Source organism: Netta rufina (genome assembly GCF_964035555.1).
Source record: "Netta rufina genome assembly, chromosome: 21".
NCBI lineage: Eukaryota > Metazoa > Chordata > Aves > Anseriformes > Anatidae > Netta > Netta rufina.
In genome coordinates, this window is record NC_140145.1 from 7,104,839 (window position 1) to 7,123,703 (window position 18,865).

An 18,865-nucleotide genomic window follows, 5' to 3' on the forward strand; every position below is an offset into this window, starting at 1 on the left:
CCTTTCGGAGGCGACGATCTCGGATCCCTCGCCCCAAACCCCGAAGCTCGTTCCCTGAAGCCTTCCCCCGGCTCCTCACCTGCCCTCCCGGCGGCGGCGGCGGCGGCGGCGCGGGCCTGGGCGGCCACCATGTCCCGCAGCTCGGCGGCCGAGACGCGGACCCGCTCCAGGCCCTCCGCCATCTTCCCTCGCGCCCGGCCCGCCGCGGAGACGGGGCGGGAGGGGGGGGGGGGGGGAGGGAGGGACGGCGGCCGGGAGGGGACAAAAAGGGTAGCAGAGAACGCGGAACGGAGCCCCTGTGGCTCTATTAGGGGGGCTGGTGGCCCTATTGGAGGTCCTAGTGGCCCCACTGGGGGTTCTGGTGGTGATATTCGGGGTTTTAGTGGCCCTATTTGGGGTTGTGGTGGTCCTATTAGGGGTTCTAGTGGCCCTATGGCATTGCAGGGTTCTGGGGCTCGCTCCTGAAGCCGTACGGGATCTCCCACAGACACAGTGGGGCTCCCCAATGCTCGGGGCTTTCTGCAGCATGAATTTGATTTCTCCCTTCGCAAGGCTGCGAACAGCCTGCAGGGGCAGCCTGGTGATGAAGTAAGGCAGGTGGGTAACCAGGTTGGAGAGCTGGGGGTGGATTCCTGCTCCTGGAGGGCAGGAGGCAGGAGGAGAGGGGGATGCAGCCCCGCTGGCACGGCCCTGCTGCCCCAAAAGGTGCTGGAGGAGGGGAGGGAGAGCCCAAAGCGAGGAGCTGAGGTGCTACAGAAGCACTCAGGGCTCCTTTGCTGTAGGTAAAGGCAGTGGTGGGTCCCGCTGGGGGCGCAGGGATGAGCGCAGGAGGAGCAGCTGCCACCCACAGCACCTTAGGGAAGCGGTGCCTGCAGGGGAAGGCGCCCCAAGCAGCAGCAGCTCAGCCATCCCTTAAAAAAAGGAGAAATCCTGCCCATCCCAGGGATCTGACTGATGATGTCCTGGTCATTTTGGAGGAATAAATGGAGGTGAGCACTCCCTGGCTTCCCTCTCCCAGCAGGGAGCTGCCTCCAGCCATGCCCTGCCCCGTTCTTTTCCCCCCTGCGCTGTCCCAGGGCCGTACAAACCCTGCTGCCAGCAGCAGCTGAGCAAACAGCCCCAGCCTCCAGCTGGAAAGGGCTGGAGGAAGCTCTGCTCCCCCTCTCCGATGTGCTGCGAAGGCAGAAGCACGCCCAGTGCCCTCTGCAGCCCTGGAGCAGCACGTTCTGGGTGCTGGGGGCCAGCTGCTGCTCTCCCAGGAGCCAGCCACGAAGCTGGGGGGGGGGAAAAGGACGAAGCTGCCGAGCCAACAGCAGGTGGGGGAGGCCTGGCTGCGCTCTCAGAGCGGTTCCAGGCAGTCCCACGGGGCATGGAGAGCATTTGTTTCGTGCTGTGTGAGGAAAATGTGGACCTGAGCTCTCCTGGGAAGGGAAATGGGAACAGAGCGGGGGCTCTAGCAGCGAGTGCCCCACTCTGAGGTTGTGCAGAGGGGTTTATATGCTCCTGAAAACAGATGGACAGCCCCAGAGGGCTGACAGCTTCTCTGAAGGGATAAGGAAGCGGGTGGTGGTCCCTGCAGCCCCAAATCGCTTCGTTACAAAGCCAAGGGTCATTCCTAGGGACTGGGAAGCGAAGCACTGCTTGTTCTCCCCCAGCCCAGCCCTGCAGCTCTGGAAAAGGCCTCAGGTGGGCTGCACTTTGCCACGACCCAGCTGCTACTTCACCTTTCTTTCCCCGTGTCCTCAACAACGTCCAGCAAACTCGTACGACAAAGCAAAATCCCCTCAGCCACTGCCGGGGCAGGGCAAGGACAGGGAGGAGCCCCTGAGGGTTCACAGCCTCCAGAGCCAGCCCCCACCAAGACACAGGGACTTCAGAGATTTTTAAAAACAGCGTTCATTAAAATAAATAGCTGCAGCTGCTACCTGAGCACCGGCTGTTGAGACAGCTGCCCCAGCACCGAGCCCGGCACCGACACGGCCAGGACATCAGCGCTGTCCCCACGCACACAGGCCGAGGACACGTCGGAGAGGCTAAGGCACAGTCTGCGTTGGCCACGCTGCCTGCAGGCTCATTCCATTTCCACCTCCTGCAGGGGCAGCGCGCTCTCGCTCCTCGCCCAGGGCACGGGCTCGGGGACGTAGGGATCGTAAGTCCATTTGGGGAACACCCGCTTGTAGAGGTTGAGCAGCACAGTGTCCTGCGACTTCAGCTGGCCGTCGAAGTGGCACTTCATGTGCCCGTGGGTACCTAGGCAGCGAGAGGAGGCCGTTAGCTCTCTGCTGCCCACCGTGAGAGAGGAAACGCAGAACCCGACCTACCTAACGGCTCCTTGATGTGTCCCCGACGACCCCATTTTGTCCTCAGCTCCACCGGTTTAAACCACATCACGTCCTCTGGAGATCAAAGCAGGGGAGGAGGTGAGGAAGGGGCTTTGTTACCCAACCACGGCCGCTCCGAGTTCTGCTCCCGCAGCCCAGAGCCGCGCCGTACCTCTGTTAAAGAACATGTAGCGCACCACCGCCGTCTTGGTGAAGATCTTGAAAGGGTGGCCGCTGAGCACCAGCCGCTTGATGATGATCCTGTCGGGGTCCACGGCCAGCAGGGACCCCGTGGCGATGAGGTCGTGCATTCCTGCAGGGCACAGTTGTTACTACGCCGGGCCCTCACCTCCCTCACCACCACAAACCCTTCCCCAAATCGTTCCAGGCCCAGAGTAACCCCAAAGCAGGAACAAAGTGGCTGTGATAACTCAGCTCCTTCCGTGTTAATCTGCTCAAACAGCACAAAGGCCAAGTCTTTTCCAAGCCATGCTTTCTGAATACCTGCATTCAGAAGTAGGGTACACAACACCTGCTAACATTTGTGTCCAACTCACCGTTACTCCTCTGTTTAAAAAGCAGCACTGAGGCAGGAGGGAAAGTGATGGGAGCATACACGGTCACCACCAGGGCAGCATCCGGGCGCAGGAAACGCTCCAGCTTGTGCTTATCAGCTAGGACAGAACAACAATGATCAAGCTGAGCCCAACGGCAGTCCTCAGAGCGCTGGGAAACCCCATCAAGCTCTGCCCTGGCAGCAAAAAACAGGCCACGTGCAGTGCTTCTCTGCTGGTGCAGAGCATTGGAATGAAAGGGATGCTCTGAGCTCCCAGCTGGCTGCACGCAGCCTGCCACCAGCTTGCCAGGACCAGAAAACCACGCTGCCCGAGCCCCCACGCTACTTAGTGTCCCCCTGGAAGCCTCAGCGCCTAGGTGTGAGTCGTCAGAAGTTCCTTCAGCCAGGTTCAGACATCGTGGCTAAGACATCACGGGCTTCCAGCCCTGGGAACCCCAGCCCAGTCGCTTTCTCTCCCCCCCCCAGCGGCCCCTCACAAACCTGAGGTGTGCTGGGAGAACAGGGGGGATGCTCGGAAGCGCCTGAAGCCGCAGTGGAAGATGAGCTCCTCCTTGGCTCTCACCGGCTCGCTGCTGGTCGGATGGCGCCGCACCAGGAAATTCAGCACAGACATCTGCGGGAGAGGCAGCAGCGTGAGAGGCTGGGAGCAGCGTGGGCAAACAACAAAAACCAGAGCAGACGGCAACAAAAACTGCAGCAGTGACAAATTCCCTTGGCAAAGAGTTCCCAGAATCAGCTGTATTTGGTCACCTTTTGCTCGTGAGGAAGCAGGGCGAAGAGGACGAGCGGCTTCCCTTCTCTGAAGCTCTCCATCACCCCGACAGGGACGTTGGAGATGTGAAGTGTGACATACCAGCCGACCTGCCGAGAGAGGATGAGCTGTGAGCACTTCTTTCAATAGAAACGGGGTCTGGAGAACCACAGGGTCAGGGAGGGAAGCCAGGAGAGCAGCACCAGCTGTACTTGTGGCATCAGGCTAAGAGCCGCCTGGCTGAACCATCCACGCGGCCACCTCCCTGCCAAACCTCTCCCACTAGGGGCAGGGGAACGTGGCAGGGAAGAGATGGAAATGTGAGAGGAAAGGGAGTTACCAAAGCTCCTTCGGCCTCCTCTTTCTCTATCTGCCGGAAAAGGTGCTTCCTGGTGCGGAAGAAGTCCTGGAACTGGAAAATCCTCGCGTAGTCCCGTGGGAGGTTTTCTTTGGGGTCCCACGGAGAAGTCCTGAAGCTCTTGAGCCCTCTGTACTTCTGGAACCTAAGGGACAGACAACAGGAAAGAAAACGCTTTACAAATCCACAGGGAGTCACTTTCAGAAAGGGCAAATGGAGCAAAGCAAACGTTAGTTTTCGCAGAAAAGATCTTAGAGCAGGGAGAGGTAAGCACAGCAGCTGAGTCAGGAAACCACCCACACAGAAGGCAGTCACATCGCTGCAGAAGACAAGAAATCCCTGAGCTCCTCGTGCACTCAGTGCTTGCCGAAAAGAGAAGCCAAGAGGCTTCACCAACCCAAGCAGCTGCTGAGATGCACACTGCAACCTGCCCTCACGTCAGGGCTCCGCCATGCTCCCTCTCCCTGCTCAGGCCTGGCTCTCTCTGCCTCAGGGAGCTGCACGCTGCCCCAGTAACATCTCCCCTGGAAGCCTCAGAGCCTAAAGGTTCATCTTCACAAGTTCCTTCAGCCAGGTTCAGACATTGTGGCTGAGACATCACAGGCTTCCTACCCTACCCTCACAGCCGGGCCCCTTCCAGCCCCTCTCCCCCCACGTGGCTCCTCACCGCACTCTGGCGGGCACATCACGCGGCGTGTCCACCTCGTCCGGGAACATCTCGTCCATTCTCTCCTGCTTGAATTTCTCCAGCATTTGCTCGTCTTCCTCCACCTTCTCATCGTACTGGTCGTCCCGCACGCACTCGGACACGGTCATGGTCTCGCACTCTTCCTCTGAGTGTTCCTCTTCCTCCGCGCTGCTCTCCCCCTCCTGACACAGGACAGCGCAAAGCCCGTGAGCACACAAACTGTTGGTGTCTGCACAGCCCCAAAAACTCTGTGTTTGGGCAGCGTGAACCATGGCTACAACACAGTCCCTCATTTTGGTAGCAAACAGCCCAAAGAAGCAACAGGATACGTGTGAGAGGTCTCATGGAAAGAAGGATGGAAAGGATGGAAAGCCAGACAAGTCCTAGCTCAGTGCTGGGCCCTTTCCTGGAGAAAGCTGGAAGGACAGGACTGTGCTAGGATATCCTACAGCACCCAGATCAGCTACACTATTAATTTATAGAAGTACCTGGGAAGCTGCCTCTTCCATCATATCGTCATCGATGTCATCATCCACGTCACCATCTTCATCGCTGCCCTCCTTGTCCTCCACGATCCAGGCAGCCTGGTACTTGGACGTGCCCCTGGGGACCTTCACCACCCTGTCTGCCCGCTGAGACGCTGTGGGATTCCCAGCAGCGGTCAGCACAGGAAGAATTCCCCCCCTGCCTCACATCACAACGGCCACGACCACCTCCCGAGCCACCATTTCCCTGCACAGGATCTGTCAGAGCCTCGACAAGGCAGGGATGATGTAACCCTGGCTCCTCCACAGCCATCCCACTGATTCTAACAACCCCTTGAGCAGGGACAAGGGAAAAGCAGGGAAATCCTGCTGCTACTCACCCTCTGCTTCCTGCAGCTCTTCTTCAGTTGGCCACGTCTGCTCCCCTTCCATGGGGTCAGGAACCACTTCTGACTGCAAGGACTCCTGCTTGCTCGCGTCTGCCTTCATCAGGAGCTTTACATCCTCCTCCATCTCTTCAGTGCCGTTCACACAGTCCTCCTGAAGGGCACAAGCAGAGTCCCCAGCTGGGAAGAGGTGCAACTGAAGCCAGCCCTCGGTCTGAAACAAAGGCCTAACTCCTCCCACAACCCTCCCTGCCAAAAAATATCCCTGCCCTGACAAGTAACAGCAGGAACTCCCTTGGTTATGTTGTAACCCAACAGTAATCACATGCTGTGTGCAGAACTGCACCTTTCCTCTCTTCACACAGCTCCCTGTTCCCTCCGCCCTCGACCACACACCCCAAATTGTCTTTTTCTGGAGGAAAATTTCAAAACTTTGTGTTTTAAGGGGCCCGGCAAAGCCCCGAGCTCCCACTCACCTGCACATCCATGTCCTGCGTCTTTTTCCGTCCCTTCACCACCCGGGGGTTCAAAGAGAGGGGGTCGGGGGGCGCGTCCACCTGGCTCATCTGGAAGTCCCCGTGCCCCACAATGTGCACCAGGCCGTTCACGTCCAGGGGCTGGCCCCGGACAAAGCCGGACACCTTCAAGGTCCCGACCCGGTCGCTCTCTGGGCTGGGCAGGAATTCGGCAGCGTAGGCAAGGAGGTGAGCCCGCCTGTCCCGAAAGGCGAGGTGCCGCTGCTTCTGCGTGGCGAGGTGCCTGAGCAGCAGCGAGGATTCCTGCTCCGTGTTCAGGGAGAAGAGCTTGGCCTCTGGAAAGCGCTTCTCGATGACTTTGGAAAGTTTCTTCTTGGCGTCGATCCGCTTCTTCGGTGGCAAGTCAGTGCCCCCCGGCACAGCAAGAGCTACGGCACAGGGCAGAGGTCACCGTTAGGTTTTTACGCCCCTTTCACCAAGCATTAACACAGCCTTGGCTATCTGCAACCCAAACAACCAAACGAGACGGACACTACAAGCTACAGAGGCAGCCTCACCCCTTCAAAAGAAAAAATAGAACATAAAACTTGTCTTCGGATATAAAATTTTAAAAGAGACCATGGAGATAGGGACTGAGGCACTGAACTTAGCAAGAACGCATCTGAATCCTTTTGCTCTGCGTGCCTGAACAGCCACCAGGCACCTACAGGCACCAAGGACACCTTTTTCTCTCTAGCACTGCCCTACCAGGATGATAACACAAAGAGGCAGCACAACAGTGGCGTTTACCTGACCTATACGCAGAAACAGAGATGCTGAAGACCTGTGGTCACCTATTTCCATAAGGAGTTTTTGTTTATTACAACACTAAGCCCCCATCGAGCACCCCCTTGGATCTGTAGCCCACAAGAAGCCCCTGATGTGTCTTTCTTACCATAGCTGGGGAGCCCCTGTGCGAAGAGGCAGGAGAGGCAGTACTCCCCTGCGCTGTCCCAGCCTTCCACAGGATCCAAGACGAACAGGAGGGAGTCGGCGACTTTGGCTAGGTCTAAGGCAGCGTGCAGATCCCCTGAGCACAAAACACCTCCATTAGCGGGGCTGCCACGAGTTTGGAGCCAAAACTTCCCAGACCAGCAGTGTTTCCTCACCTGTCTGCGCTGTCACAAACCGCCAGCGCTGCTTGAGCTGGGGGCAGAGGAGGGCGAAGCCCCCAGCCTTCCCCTCGTCCACGCGGAGCACGGCCGAGTCCTGGCTCTGCAGCAGGCAGAGGGCGGCGTGTGCTGCAGCCCTGCCGTGCAGCGGCACCACAACCACCAGGTGTGGGGGCCCATCCCTGCTGCCCAAACTCCGCTTCTCCGCCAGCACCTGCGAAAGACCCAAGAGTTTGAACCCCAGCGCCAGGAAGCCTTGCTCAGCCCTGTAATGCCTCACTAGCCCCATAGATCCCAAGCAGCAGTAGAGCCAGGGAATTATTAAGGTTGGCAAAGCCCTCCAAGATCATCTGGTCCAACCACCCCTGTCAGCCACTGAACCACGTCCCCAAGCACCACACCTAACCATCCCTCGAACACCCCCAGGGGCTGTGGTGACTCTATCACCTCCCTGGGCAACCCGTCCCAGTGCCTGACTGCTCTTTCTGAGCAGAAATGTCTCCTCATTCCCAACCTGAACCTCCCCTGGCACAACTTGAGGCCATTCCCTCTGGTCCTATTACCAGTTATCTGTGAGCAGAGGCCGACCCCAGCTCCCCATCCCTTCCTTTCAGGCAGTTGCAGAGAGCAATGAGGCCTCCCCTCAGCCTCCCCTTCTCCAGCCCAAACACCAAACTCGAGGCCACTCCCCGCAGCCCTATCACCAGCTACCTGTGAGCTTTTACACCAGAAAACTCCCCTAACCCTGCACAAACACGCAAGATTCGGGAAACTTTCCGCTGCCAAACCCCATCCAGCCGCAGACCCACGGCTTTGACCCTCCCCCACCCCCCCAAACCCCCCCCAGCCCCTCACCGCCTCCTTGCGCTGCCGGCGGAGCTGCAGGGCCTGGTGCCTCCGGTCCGCCCTGCCCAGCTCGCGGCGCTGCCGGCGGCTCTGCACCTTCACGGGGACTCTGCCTGAGGGGGGGAGGAAGAACAAAAACCGGTCAGGAAGCGGCTGAGGCAACTCGGGACCCTCCCGGGACCCTCCCGGGACCCTCCCGGGGCCGTCCCGGCTCACCCGCGGCCCCCCGCCGCTTGCCGCCCTTGTGGGCCTTGTTCTGCTGCTTCAGCGGCCCGGCCCGGTGCGCGCCCGCCATGCTGCCGCCTCACCGCCCGCCACTTCCGCCGCCCCCCCAACGTCACTTCCGCCGCCGGCGGCCGTGACGTCAGGGGGGAGGCGGAGAAGGAGGGGGAGGGCACAAGATGGCGGCGCCGAGGGACGGCGGAGGTGGGGGGCGGCCCCGCGGGGAAATAAATAAGAAGCAGGAGGCCGGCCGCTCCTTCAGCAGTTTATTGGTGGTGTCCGTACAGATCCCCGTGCCCCGCCGCCGTTTTTTTTGTTGTTTTTGTTTGTTTGTTTTTTGACAGCGATTTTTGACAAGGGATTTTCATTAATAAATGCCTGACAATCCATTCTAATCACTCGATTCCTGACAAATAGTGTTTCCCGAGAAATAGCGTCAGGGTTTCCCGAAAAATAGGGTTAAGCATTGACAGCAGCGGTGCGATTGCCCAGGAGGATGAGGTCGGCACCCCCAGGGGCAGGCAGGGCGGCTGTGGGGCAGAGCAACGCCCTGCCTGACAGGGAAAAAGTCACAGAAGGGAAAAGGCAGGTGAAAAACAAGCATTATTTAAGCAGTAGTAATTAATTCTCCTTATACAGGTGGCTGCTGGCTGTAGGACAGCATCCGGGCTCTCCCCGTCCTTGCCCACCAGCTGTGACAGCCCCACGCTGCCTCCAGAGCCAAAAGCGAAGAGGGCAGGACTCAAAACCAGGAAAAACAGTCCCGTGAGTGATTTATCCCTCACTATTTAAGCAAGGCTAGGGAAAAGGAGCAGTTTGAGACTCTTTCTGCCTAGGCTTCCCATCACAAAGCCACCAAAAAGCCTCTGCCCCCTGCAGAGCCCCCACCTGAGACAGGCGGCAGCAGCCACGGAGGCTCACGGCCCTTGGAGCTGCTGATTTGCACGGTGGCCCTACACACGTAGAAGCAAAATCCCCACAGATCCACACACGGTAAGCTTACGGGCATTTCACTGACCTGTGCAGTGCCCGCGGCACACAGGACCCAAAATCACACCCTGCTGAGCTGAGTGAGCAAGAGCAAAAGCCAGGCGCTACCTCACTGCAGGCAGCTACTCCAGGTTAAAACAATCGATTCCTGGCAAAGCACAAACTCCCAAGAAAACAGAGCCACGTTTTGTATTCCTAGAGCTCAGCAAGCCTTCATGGGGCAGGAGGCTGCTTGCCCACACGCCCTTAGCTCCCCTGCACTACCGCAGCTGCACACGAAGGTACCCGGCAGGCTGCTCACAACCCACCTCTCCCCCTCTGCGCCCTCTTCCCCAGCACAAAACGAGCTTTGCATCGCTCTAGCGCAGAGCCCAGGCAAGCTGAGCAAGGGGGAGCGCGGCTCACGGGCTGCTCTGCCACACGCTGGCTCGATCCCAGAAAGCAGCTGCATTGCAGGAAGGCTGCGCCTCGCGAGGGAAGCCGAGCTTCCCAAACACATCCTCGCTGCTGCCTTCTGGTTGAGCCAATTCCTCTTTACAGCTGGGCGAGGAGGGAGCTACGAGGCAAAGCCCGGGGCCTCGGATTATAAAGGAAGACTGGTTGCAACTGGAAGGGCCAGTTTATTAGAGAAACCTCACATGGCAGAGAATTCACAACACGGTGGAGAGGTTCCGGGCTCGCTGAGGGGAAATCTTCTGCAGCAGCAGCACAGCTCGACGGCCCCCAGCTCCAACCCCAGCGGCTGCCACGAAGGGAAGGGTTAACGGTAACACAGCTTATGGTTACAAGCAGCCTGAGAGAGCCAGTACTAAAGTTCCAAAAAAAAAAAAGAAAACAAACAGCCTCCCCCATTAGACAACGGTTAAAACGAAAATGGTTTAAAAGGTTTAAAAGCTCCGTGTTCCTGGCTGCGGCACGAGGGGGAGGCAAAGGGCTACAACACACACAGTTCTCGGTGGGTCCCGGCGCTCCCGCTGCTCTACCAGTGAAGGCCGGACGGGGGGGTCTTCTCGTCTTTGTTGCTTTCCAGAGAAAAGGGTGGGATTCGGACATCGAAGTGGGAGCCGTCGGGCCTCTCAAATCGGAAAGTGCCCCTGCAAAATAAGGGCAGAGGTCACGCTGAGGGCAGGGAACACGCAGCCGGTCGTCAGCAGCTAGGAGGTAAGAAACAAGCTCGTCTGTATCCTGCAGAGGGGCTCTGGGGCTGCGTTTGCAAGGTCGGCTCGGCAGCGAGCACATCTCTGCCAAGATGACTCATTTATTGGAAGGCTCCCGGGCGGTTTACATCACATCTCTAATCCACTTTTCCTGAATAAAGATGTCACGATTGGATCCTCCAGGAGGTGAGCGCACTCCAAGCATCTGCAGCAGTGTTTACCTCACACCCGTCCCACAGGAGGCAGAACCACCAGAGCTATTTTTACAAACCGATTACAAGTGAATTCGGATGCGTGTTCCCTGGCAGAAGCCCCACCAGTCGTCTGTGATAACACCAAATCTCATTACGGATGCAATTTGCAACAGCTCCTGCTTTGCATTTCAGAAAAGGGCACTGAAGAACCGAGTCTGGCTGTCCCTGAACGTACGAGGGATTTGCCACGTCCCTGGAAGCAGTCCCACTGCCCTGAGACGCAGAGCACGGGCACGAGGGCTGCAGAGCGTAACGGGTCTCACGTCACAGAAAGCACACAACAAAAAACGACTGCAAGCTGAGCAGCTTCTGAGCTTCAGAGCCTTTATCTCCTTCCCTTCAGGGCGTATGCAGAGAAAGGGGGCAAAAAATGCAAACGCTACGTCTATTTCTGTTCCCCAGGACATACACTCAGGCCACTCACAGTGCGGAACGTGTCAAACACCGCTGTATCTGGTAGACAAAAAGCTGCTCTCACATTTTTCCCCCACTCAAAGGCAGCTTAACATCTGAAACAGATTTACTGAGACCAGAGAGACCTGTCACACAGCAGGCAAGAGGTGGCTGCGCGTTTCTTCTTCAGAGACAACACTAAATGCACTAACCCAGTTGAAATGTAAAACAAGAGGAAATTGCTTTAACCCCACAGCACAGCAGAAGAACACCTCGGGCTGAGCGCCTTCCTGCCTGCACTCAGACAGGAGGGGACTTGGGTGCAAACTAAACTGAAGGCCTCGGCTGGAGTAACCCCACACGCTAATTCTTTGTGGACACAGAACTGCACAGCTTCACTCAGGGACAAAAACCAAAGCCCAGCAAAGGGCAGTCCTCTCCAAAGAGCAGGAATCCTTGTGCACACAGCTCTGCTGCCTAGGGAAATGCCAGCGTGAAGCCTCATCCCTTGCAGCAAGCACTTAAAAGGGCAGAAACTGAGTGCAGCAGCAGGTGATGGAGAATTGCTTCATGTTTTTTCAGTCCAGCCCAGCACAGACCAGAGGAGGAGGAGAAGTTTACCCGGAGCCTCTCTGGGTGCAGAGCCTCAAGAGCTCTCCTTACCACGAGCTGGGATTAGTGCTCCCAAGAAGCTGCTCGTACAAAGACCCCTTTTAATTACCAAATGTGTCCCGGCCAGTCCGTTTCCACCCACCTTGAAGCCACAGCTCCAGACTGCAAACTCTGCATCCCAGCTGAGCGCTGTGGGGTCCTACATCTAAACCACTACCGCAGTAATAAGTGCTTCTTACCACATGTGACCACTGGATGCCTGCAGGGAGACGTGACTGCTGTACTGAAATGCTGGCTGTTCTTTGGATAAAACTGGCTCCTGAGGAGACAAGAAGAGACCACTCTACATCAGCAACGGATCTTTGGATTCCTCCACAGACTGGCATCAACAGATGTACACAGCGAGAAGAAAAAGAGAATCACAACCTTCATTATGACATGTGGCACCAGTTCCTCTTTTCTGCTTCTTAACATCTAAGCATTGCTCCGAACTACACGGCAAACAACCTGCCCAGTGAGCAGCACCAGAATTACTGATTATTCCAGTTTCCCCATTATCAGTCAGTTATGAGCATTCTTTAACACTCACTGTGACGTTTCAATTCACACAAACTAATACCAAATAAAAACCTTACATTTCTTTTTTTCCCCACTGCCTATTTTCTATTCCACACATTTCTTTTGTCCACTAAGCAATCTCCTGGCAAACCAATCCAAGGGAGAGGACTCCAGCAAAGAGCTCGCTTCCCACCAGAAGCTGCACAATACCTACCCTTCCCACAACACCGCGGCCTCGGACTGTTTCTAAGGTGCCGGACAAGCTAAATATCCTCCAGTGCCGTTCTCGGAGCTGTACCACTTCGCTGTCAAGGTTCTCCAAGCGAATACAGTAGCGCCACTGGACGGAAGAGAAATTGTTATTAACAACGAGCATCAGCTGCAAACAGTTGATAACCCACAGCCGATACTGGGAAACAGTTGCCAGGCAAGGGCTACTCTCCCTCAGAGCTTATCACACGGCAGTGATGCCACAGCAAATAAACTCCTTCCCTTTAGCTGCTTTGCAAAACAAAAGGCACTTACCCAGTAGACATGGGAATTCTGGGCTTCCTGTCAAGAGAAACAAAAGACTTTAGCAGCTGCCCTTCAACGCTCAGCGCCAAAACCTCTTCAGCTGTCAGCACAGCACAAGCACGGGGGCTCTCGCTCCACGCCAGCCTGACGCAGACAACTCACATGAGAGCAGGGACAGCTGCTCCCTGAAGCAGCCCAGCAGTTACCGCCTGGCACTGGCTCTGCTCGAGACATGTAATCACGAGCTGGGAGGTTGGCAGGGATCTCGTGACTAGGGAGGGTCGATCTCCATCTTAATTACGCACTTTCTACAGCTCTAAAACCACCCGTTTCCTCCGTTTCCTTGCTTTCAGGCACCTGTTTTCCCCGACGAGGTTAGGACAAACATCAGTTGGGCTCCACAGAAGCTGCAGCTCCACACCAGAACATTCGCCCGTCACAGCAGCTGTGCTCAGAACTCAAACTGCTGCTGTAATTCCCAGCCCTCCCGCTCAGAAGTCTATTGGAGCCTAATTATTTTGGGAGGCCCACGTGAAGATGCTATGAAGTGTGCGTGGTTACCAGCTAAATCCAGTCTGTAGCCAAACCCTGTAACCTGCATCAGAGCCGGGAAGCGGGTCAGCACCCACCAACCTCACCACTGGCAGGATAACGGGCTCGTTATCTGGGCAGATGGCCTTGGTGCCACCTTACACACATGCCCAGCTGCAACTGAGGCAGTAAAGGGCCAGTTTACAAGTTTTCCTAAATATCTTGCTAACAGTGTTCTGCAGAGAAGCCCAGGGTATTCCCCATCCTACAAATAACAAGAGAAAGCCAATCTGCAGGAGTCTCCAAAACACTAATGACAAATATTTCCATACTCATACCTCTGCTGGACATAATGACAACAAAATTACAACTGGGATCAAAAAGTGATTTCTCCAGTGAGCAGAAGGTACCTTCAGAGAGTGAACTGCCCTCAGAAAAACATGCAAGTGAACCAGCTCACAGCACTAACGCAGCCAGATGCAGCACACACCTACCCGCATGCCCATATAGAAAGGGATGACCGTGACTCGGATGTTCTCTGTGGTTTCTCGGTGCACGTCGGAGAGCTCCAGCCAGGGGTGGTTCTTCTCCTGCCACGCACACAGCGTATCCCTTGCTACAAAAGGTGGAACTGTGGGGAGGGAAAGATTGGAGTTCATAAACGTGTTGCAGCCACATCCCCTCAGCAACTGCCTGCAGAGTTACAAATGATTACTTAAAGGAGGCTTTACTGTAACAAAATCCAAACCAGACCACGATTTTCATGCTGTGTTCAGGATAATGGCCTCTTGATAATTGTCACAGACACCCCAAGCATCTGGCTGGCTCTGGGGATTTACCTCAGAGGACAGAAGTTACCTTTTGTTTGGTCGTACATGAGAAACCTCTCAAAGAGCTCGTGCTGGATGGGCACTTGATCGGTGGAGCTGTAGGGAAGGATATCTTCATGGCTTACGTAGTCTAAACCTGGAAAAGAAACCCCAAAAGCAGTTGAGCTTCCAGCAAAGAGCAGCTCAAAGTCCCCAGCAGAGAAACAGATCCCACTAGTGAGAAATTAATGAAAAGACTTGGTAGCAGAAATCAATGTTGATACCATGATTGCAAGCAAGAAGGGAGGAAACGGGCCAGTAATAAACTCAGCAGCGTTCTCCTGGGAGATTTCTGCATAGGATGGATTCTGGGATGATTCCCAGAAGGACTCTGGGCAGGAAATGCACATGATGAGAGAGGTAGGTAGTGGTCCTGGTAATAAATAAAGCAGAACAGCTCGTATGCACCAGGGTGTGCATACGGGATTTGTGTCTCCCTAGCTCAGTGTAGTCATGCCTTTGTCTGATCAGAGTCTGCCCAACTGATATCTCCCCAAAATGGCCTCACACATTTTAGTAATTCTGTTTTTTCTAGCAGGGCCCTAAAGCACAGGCAGGGCTACTACAGGAACGCCCTAAGTGCTCCGCTACTTCGCTGGTAGGAGTAAATTTTCAAGACTGTTTTGAGCTCACCTCACGACAACCCACGTCTCCAGAGGTTAGAGGCACCCCTTACCCACCTGGTATGGCATAGAGGGCTCTGCTGTCATCGTGATTTGCCAGGAACGTCACTGCTTCTGTCTGTGATCTCTGAGACTGAGGAAAGAGACGTTTAAGTCTTTCAGAACGGACTGCTGCATGTCAGTTCGCACTTGTGCTTCAGTTTGCTATCGTTCTTTGTACAGCACATAACATTTGGTTTATGTAACCAATTCACCTCAGAACATGCCCACTTTTAAGTTCCTCTGGACTAACTCTTCTCTCAAACAAGTGGAAAACATTTTCAGTGCTGCAACCCACGTTTATAATTACTTCCATGCACCAGAAAAGGAATGCCAACAGGAGGAGGAAGTGAGGTTGGAAAGGGTAAACATTATCCAGAAAACAGTCACATGACATTCCAGAATAGTTTTCTCAGGGAAATTACGACTTGAAAAACAGATCTGTCCTACAAGTTCCAAACAATCCCAGGACAAAGACCCAAGGTAGCCATCACAACCACTTAGAGCTACAGCCACTGATAGAAAAGCCTTCACATCAGAGAAGATACCTGAGTTTCAATAACAAGGTGACATTCGTTACTTACTATATGTGGACAATCCCGGGCATCTATTAGCACCTGGTAGTAGGTATGCGTTTTGCCCTTGACCTCTTTGGAACCATGGCCTGCCGCGTTCTCACTCCTGAAGAGAAAAGCAGAGCACTGAGCACGAGCACAAACACACTAACCCCTGCTTCAGCTGGGACTCGGAACGGGAGGGAGCTCACTTCAAGACAGCAGCAAGCCTTTGTTAACAGGACCAAGCACGTTCATAGCCAACGACTTCTTAAAATGCATTTCACAGGCTGTAATTGCTCAATTCCACCCAAATTAAACTCACATCAGCCACTCATACAACGCTAGGTGAGCTGAGATGACAACCAGCAGTGTTTCTCACAAGCACATCTCCCTTTTCAGACGAGTCAGAAGTTCTCTCTGCTCAGCCCAGCCTCCTGGCTGGGGCAGGTATTCCTACTGCCCTCTTACTCCCTATCTGCTCACTCCTCCCTTCCAAGTCCAAACACTCACTGGCACGCCTCCAAAACGAGTCAGGGGAAAACAAGTTGAAGAGAGCAGAGAAGTGAATGGTGACTCAATCAACAGAAGGATGAACTTGGCCTAGGGGGGTTGAAAGTGGACAGTGGGGGGAAGGCTGCTGACAAATCCAACTCACTGGCAACCTATAAAGGAAGCAGCCTGAAATTTTAACACAGGAGCAAGTTAAACTAAGCAAAGCAAAATTAAGTTTTGCTTTATTAGAAAGAAGACAGGATATTTTTTCCCCTTTGTCTCACATGCACACACTCTTCTTTCATACTTCCATCCAGTCTCTAACAGAAAACCAATGCACTGTCTCTTATTTGAGCACCCCTCTTCCAGTTCATCTTCACACAAAACAGAACCACACCGCTGTCCTCAAGAAGCAGGAAACTTGCTAAGAAGTGCAAATGTAGCAGCACAACAGCATATAAACGTGAAAAAATCCTTACTTTTCTGTGACAGGAGAAGCAACATCTCGATCATAGAGCCTGGCTTGCCAGGGAAACAGAACTATTCCTCGATAGCCAAACACGCTGTGAAGAAAGAGCTGAAAGGAACAAATAACTGCGTTTGAATACACAGCTGGCTTCAGTCAGCTTAGATACAACAGGAAGCACGAGCCCAAAAGCCCCTTTTCTGAAAATATCTAAGGAAAAAGCTACCTCAGTTAATGAGAAACACTTGGAACAAGACTGACTGTGCTAGATGGGAATGCAGGTATAACCAGCACAGCAGAAACAGAGAGGGCACATGAACAGTTTGGGACGAGAGAACAAATCCACGTCCCCTCTGTCCCGTAAAACTGAACGGCTCCACCAGTAACAAAGCACTGGAACATCCCACGTGCAGAAGGGCGAGCAGGACAGAAGGGACTGCCCAGGAACACAAACAGATCTGCGAGTCATACACGCACCAATGACAAGTTCAGCTGCCGTGTCTCAGATTCAGCAATTGGTTCTTTTGCTGCTAAGGGGAGAAAATGCTTAAATAAAACCCGCAGAGCAGATCTCTCTGCACGAGCAGCTCTGTCGGGTTGCAGATTCTTATCAGCTCGCCATCGTCAGATGACTGACAAACTGCAGACCCAGCAGGGACGAGGCACACTGGTCTATGAAACCTCTGGCCTTCCACCACTACCCTGCAGGTCCCGCAGCCACCCGAGGGCTGGGGAAAGAGCCCAGGGGGTCAGCGCCGCGCCCCAGGAGCACTCACCTGGCCCGTCTCGTATTTGCCATGCTGCTTCGGTGCCTCGAACACCCCCACTGTCTCCAGCACTTTTCCCTCGGGACGGTTCCTAGGAGCAGAGAGGCGGCTCGTCCCCAGCACTGCGCACACAGAGCTGAGCCCCAGCCCCGAGCCTCTCACAGGGCATCGTGCACCCCTGCCAGAGCCCTGCTCCCCAGTCCTCCACCCCCAGTACCCCCCCAACCCTCCCTTCCTACCTCACCAGACACACCAGATCCCACCTTCCTCACTTGCCTCCCTCAGACCCTCCTAGATTCCCCTTTTCCCACCTCATCCCCCCCCAGACACTGCCAGATTCCACCCCACCTTTCCCACCTCAGCTCCCCAGGCCTCCCTCTCCCACCTTGCCCCCACCCAAACCCCCCAAAACCCCTCCTTTCCCACCTCACCCCCACGCAGACGCCTCCTTTCCCACCTTTCCCAGCATCCCCAACCCCCCTCAGCACCCCCAAAACCCCCTCACAGCCCCCTCAGCACCTTCTAAACCCACCTCAGCAACCCCCAAATGCCCTCACAGCCCTCTCAGCACCCCCTCATCCCTCTCAGTGCTCCCCAACCCCCCTTAACGCCCCCTAAACCCCCTCACAGTCCCCTCAACGCCCTCCTAAACCCCCTCAGCACCCTGAAAACCCCCTCACAGCCCCCTCAGCACCCCCTAAACCCCCATCACCCCAAAAACCCTCCTCACAGCCTCCTCAGCACCCCGTCAACCCATCACAGACCTCTCAGCACCCCCAAAATCCCCCTCAGAAACCCCTAAGCCCGTCACAGCTCCCTCAGCACCCCCTAAACCCCCTCAGAACCCTCCAATCCCCCTCAGTACCCCCTAAACCCTCTCACAGCCCCCTCAACGTCCCCTAAACCCCCCAGCAACCCAAAAACCCTCCTCACAGCCTGCTCAGCACCCCCATAACCCATCACAGACCCCTCAACATCCCCTAAACCCCCTCGCAGCCCCCTCAACACTCCCTCAGCCCCCTCAGCACCCCCACAACCCCCTCAGCAACCCTTAACACCCCCTCAGAACCCCCTAAACACCCTCAGAACCCTACAACCCCCCTCAGCACCCCCCAAACCCCCCTCACAGCCCCCTCAGCACCCCCCAAAGCCCCTCACAGCCCCCTCACCGCCCCCTAAACCCCCTCAGCACACCCCAAACCCCCTCACAGCCCCCTCAACGCTCCCTCACCCCCCTCAGCACCCCCACAACCCCCTCAGCACCCTCTCAGCACCCCTTAAGTCCCCCTCAGCACCCCCTAAACCCCTCACACCCCCCTAAACCCCCTCAGAACCCTCCAACCCCCCTCAGCACCCCCCAAACCCCCCTCACAGCCCCCTCAGCACCCCCTAAACCCCTTCACCCCTTTAACCCCCCCCACTCCCCTCAGCACCCCCAAAGCCCCCCCCCCACCTCCCCCCTCAGCGCCTCACCGCGACGACAGATGCCTCCGCGGCGGCAGCGGCGGCAACAGCGGCAAGACGACAGCCGCAGCAGCGGCAGCGGCGGCTCCCCCTGTTCCTAAAGGCGTCACCCCGCGTCCCGGGAGCCGTTCCCTCAGCGGCTCCCACAGCGGCAGCCCCCGGGCCCGGCACCGGCCCAGCGCGGCCGCCACGTACCGCCGAGCCGCGCCGCCCGACATCCCGCCGCCGGCCCACAGTGCACCGCGCGCCCCCTCCCCGCTTCCCGTCCCTCCTCTGCCCGCCGAGGCGACGCTCTAGCCCTCCCGTCTCTATGGTT

General features: G+C 56.0%; 3 protein-coding genes across 4 annotated transcripts in view; all 3 read right to left on the minus strand.

Annotated features, from left to right (window-relative positions):
* Window positions 1–193, minus strand: part of SMG6 (SMG6 nonsense mediated mRNA decay factor) — a 105,067-nt gene extending 104,874 nt beyond the window's left edge. For both annotated transcript variants that reach the window (XM_084299723.1, XM_084299722.1), the window contains exon 1: window positions 80–193. In XM_084299723.1, the coding sequence (XP_084155849.1) occupies window positions 80–182 (103 nt within the window). In that variant the 5' untranslated portion in view covers window positions 183–193. The remainder of the gene's footprint in view (window positions 1–79) is intronic.
* A 1,685-nt stretch (window positions 194–1,878) lies between these two features.
* On the minus strand, window positions 1,879–8,371 carry TSR1 (TSR1 ribosome maturation factor). Its single transcript, XM_084299551.1, has 15 exons — window positions 8,256–8,371; window positions 8,049–8,152; window positions 7,191–7,407; window positions 6,977–7,111; window positions 6,043–6,470; window positions 5,561–5,720; window positions 5,184–5,335; window positions 4,675–4,877; window positions 3,990–4,152; window positions 3,649–3,759; window positions 3,379–3,511; window positions 2,879–2,995; window positions 2,494–2,634; window positions 2,322–2,396; window positions 1,879–2,250 (listed from the first exon to the last, which is right to left on the minus strand). The coding sequence occupies exons 1-15, from the start codon at window positions 8,332–8,334 to the stop codon at window positions 2,072–2,074; spliced, it is 2,397 nt and encodes a 798-aa protein (XP_084155677.1). The 5' UTR covers window positions 8,335–8,371; the 3' UTR covers window positions 1,879–2,071.
* Window positions 8,372–8,544: 173 nt separating this feature from the next.
* On the minus strand, window positions 8,545–18,800 carry POLDIP2 (DNA polymerase delta interacting protein 2). Its single transcript, XM_084299503.1, has 11 exons — window positions 18,559–18,800; window positions 17,095–17,176; window positions 16,332–16,429; window positions 15,388–15,484; window positions 14,822–14,897; window positions 14,131–14,238; window positions 13,767–13,903; window positions 12,751–12,777; window positions 12,440–12,565; window positions 11,907–11,986; window positions 8,545–10,345 (listed from the first exon to the last, which is right to left on the minus strand). Exons 1-11 carry the CDS (start codon window positions 18,765–18,767, stop codon window positions 10,231–10,233), a joined length of 1,155 nt encoding a protein of 384 aa, XP_084155629.1. The 5' UTR covers window positions 18,768–18,800; the 3' UTR covers window positions 8,545–10,230.
* Window positions 18,801–18,865: the final 65 nt, after the last annotated feature.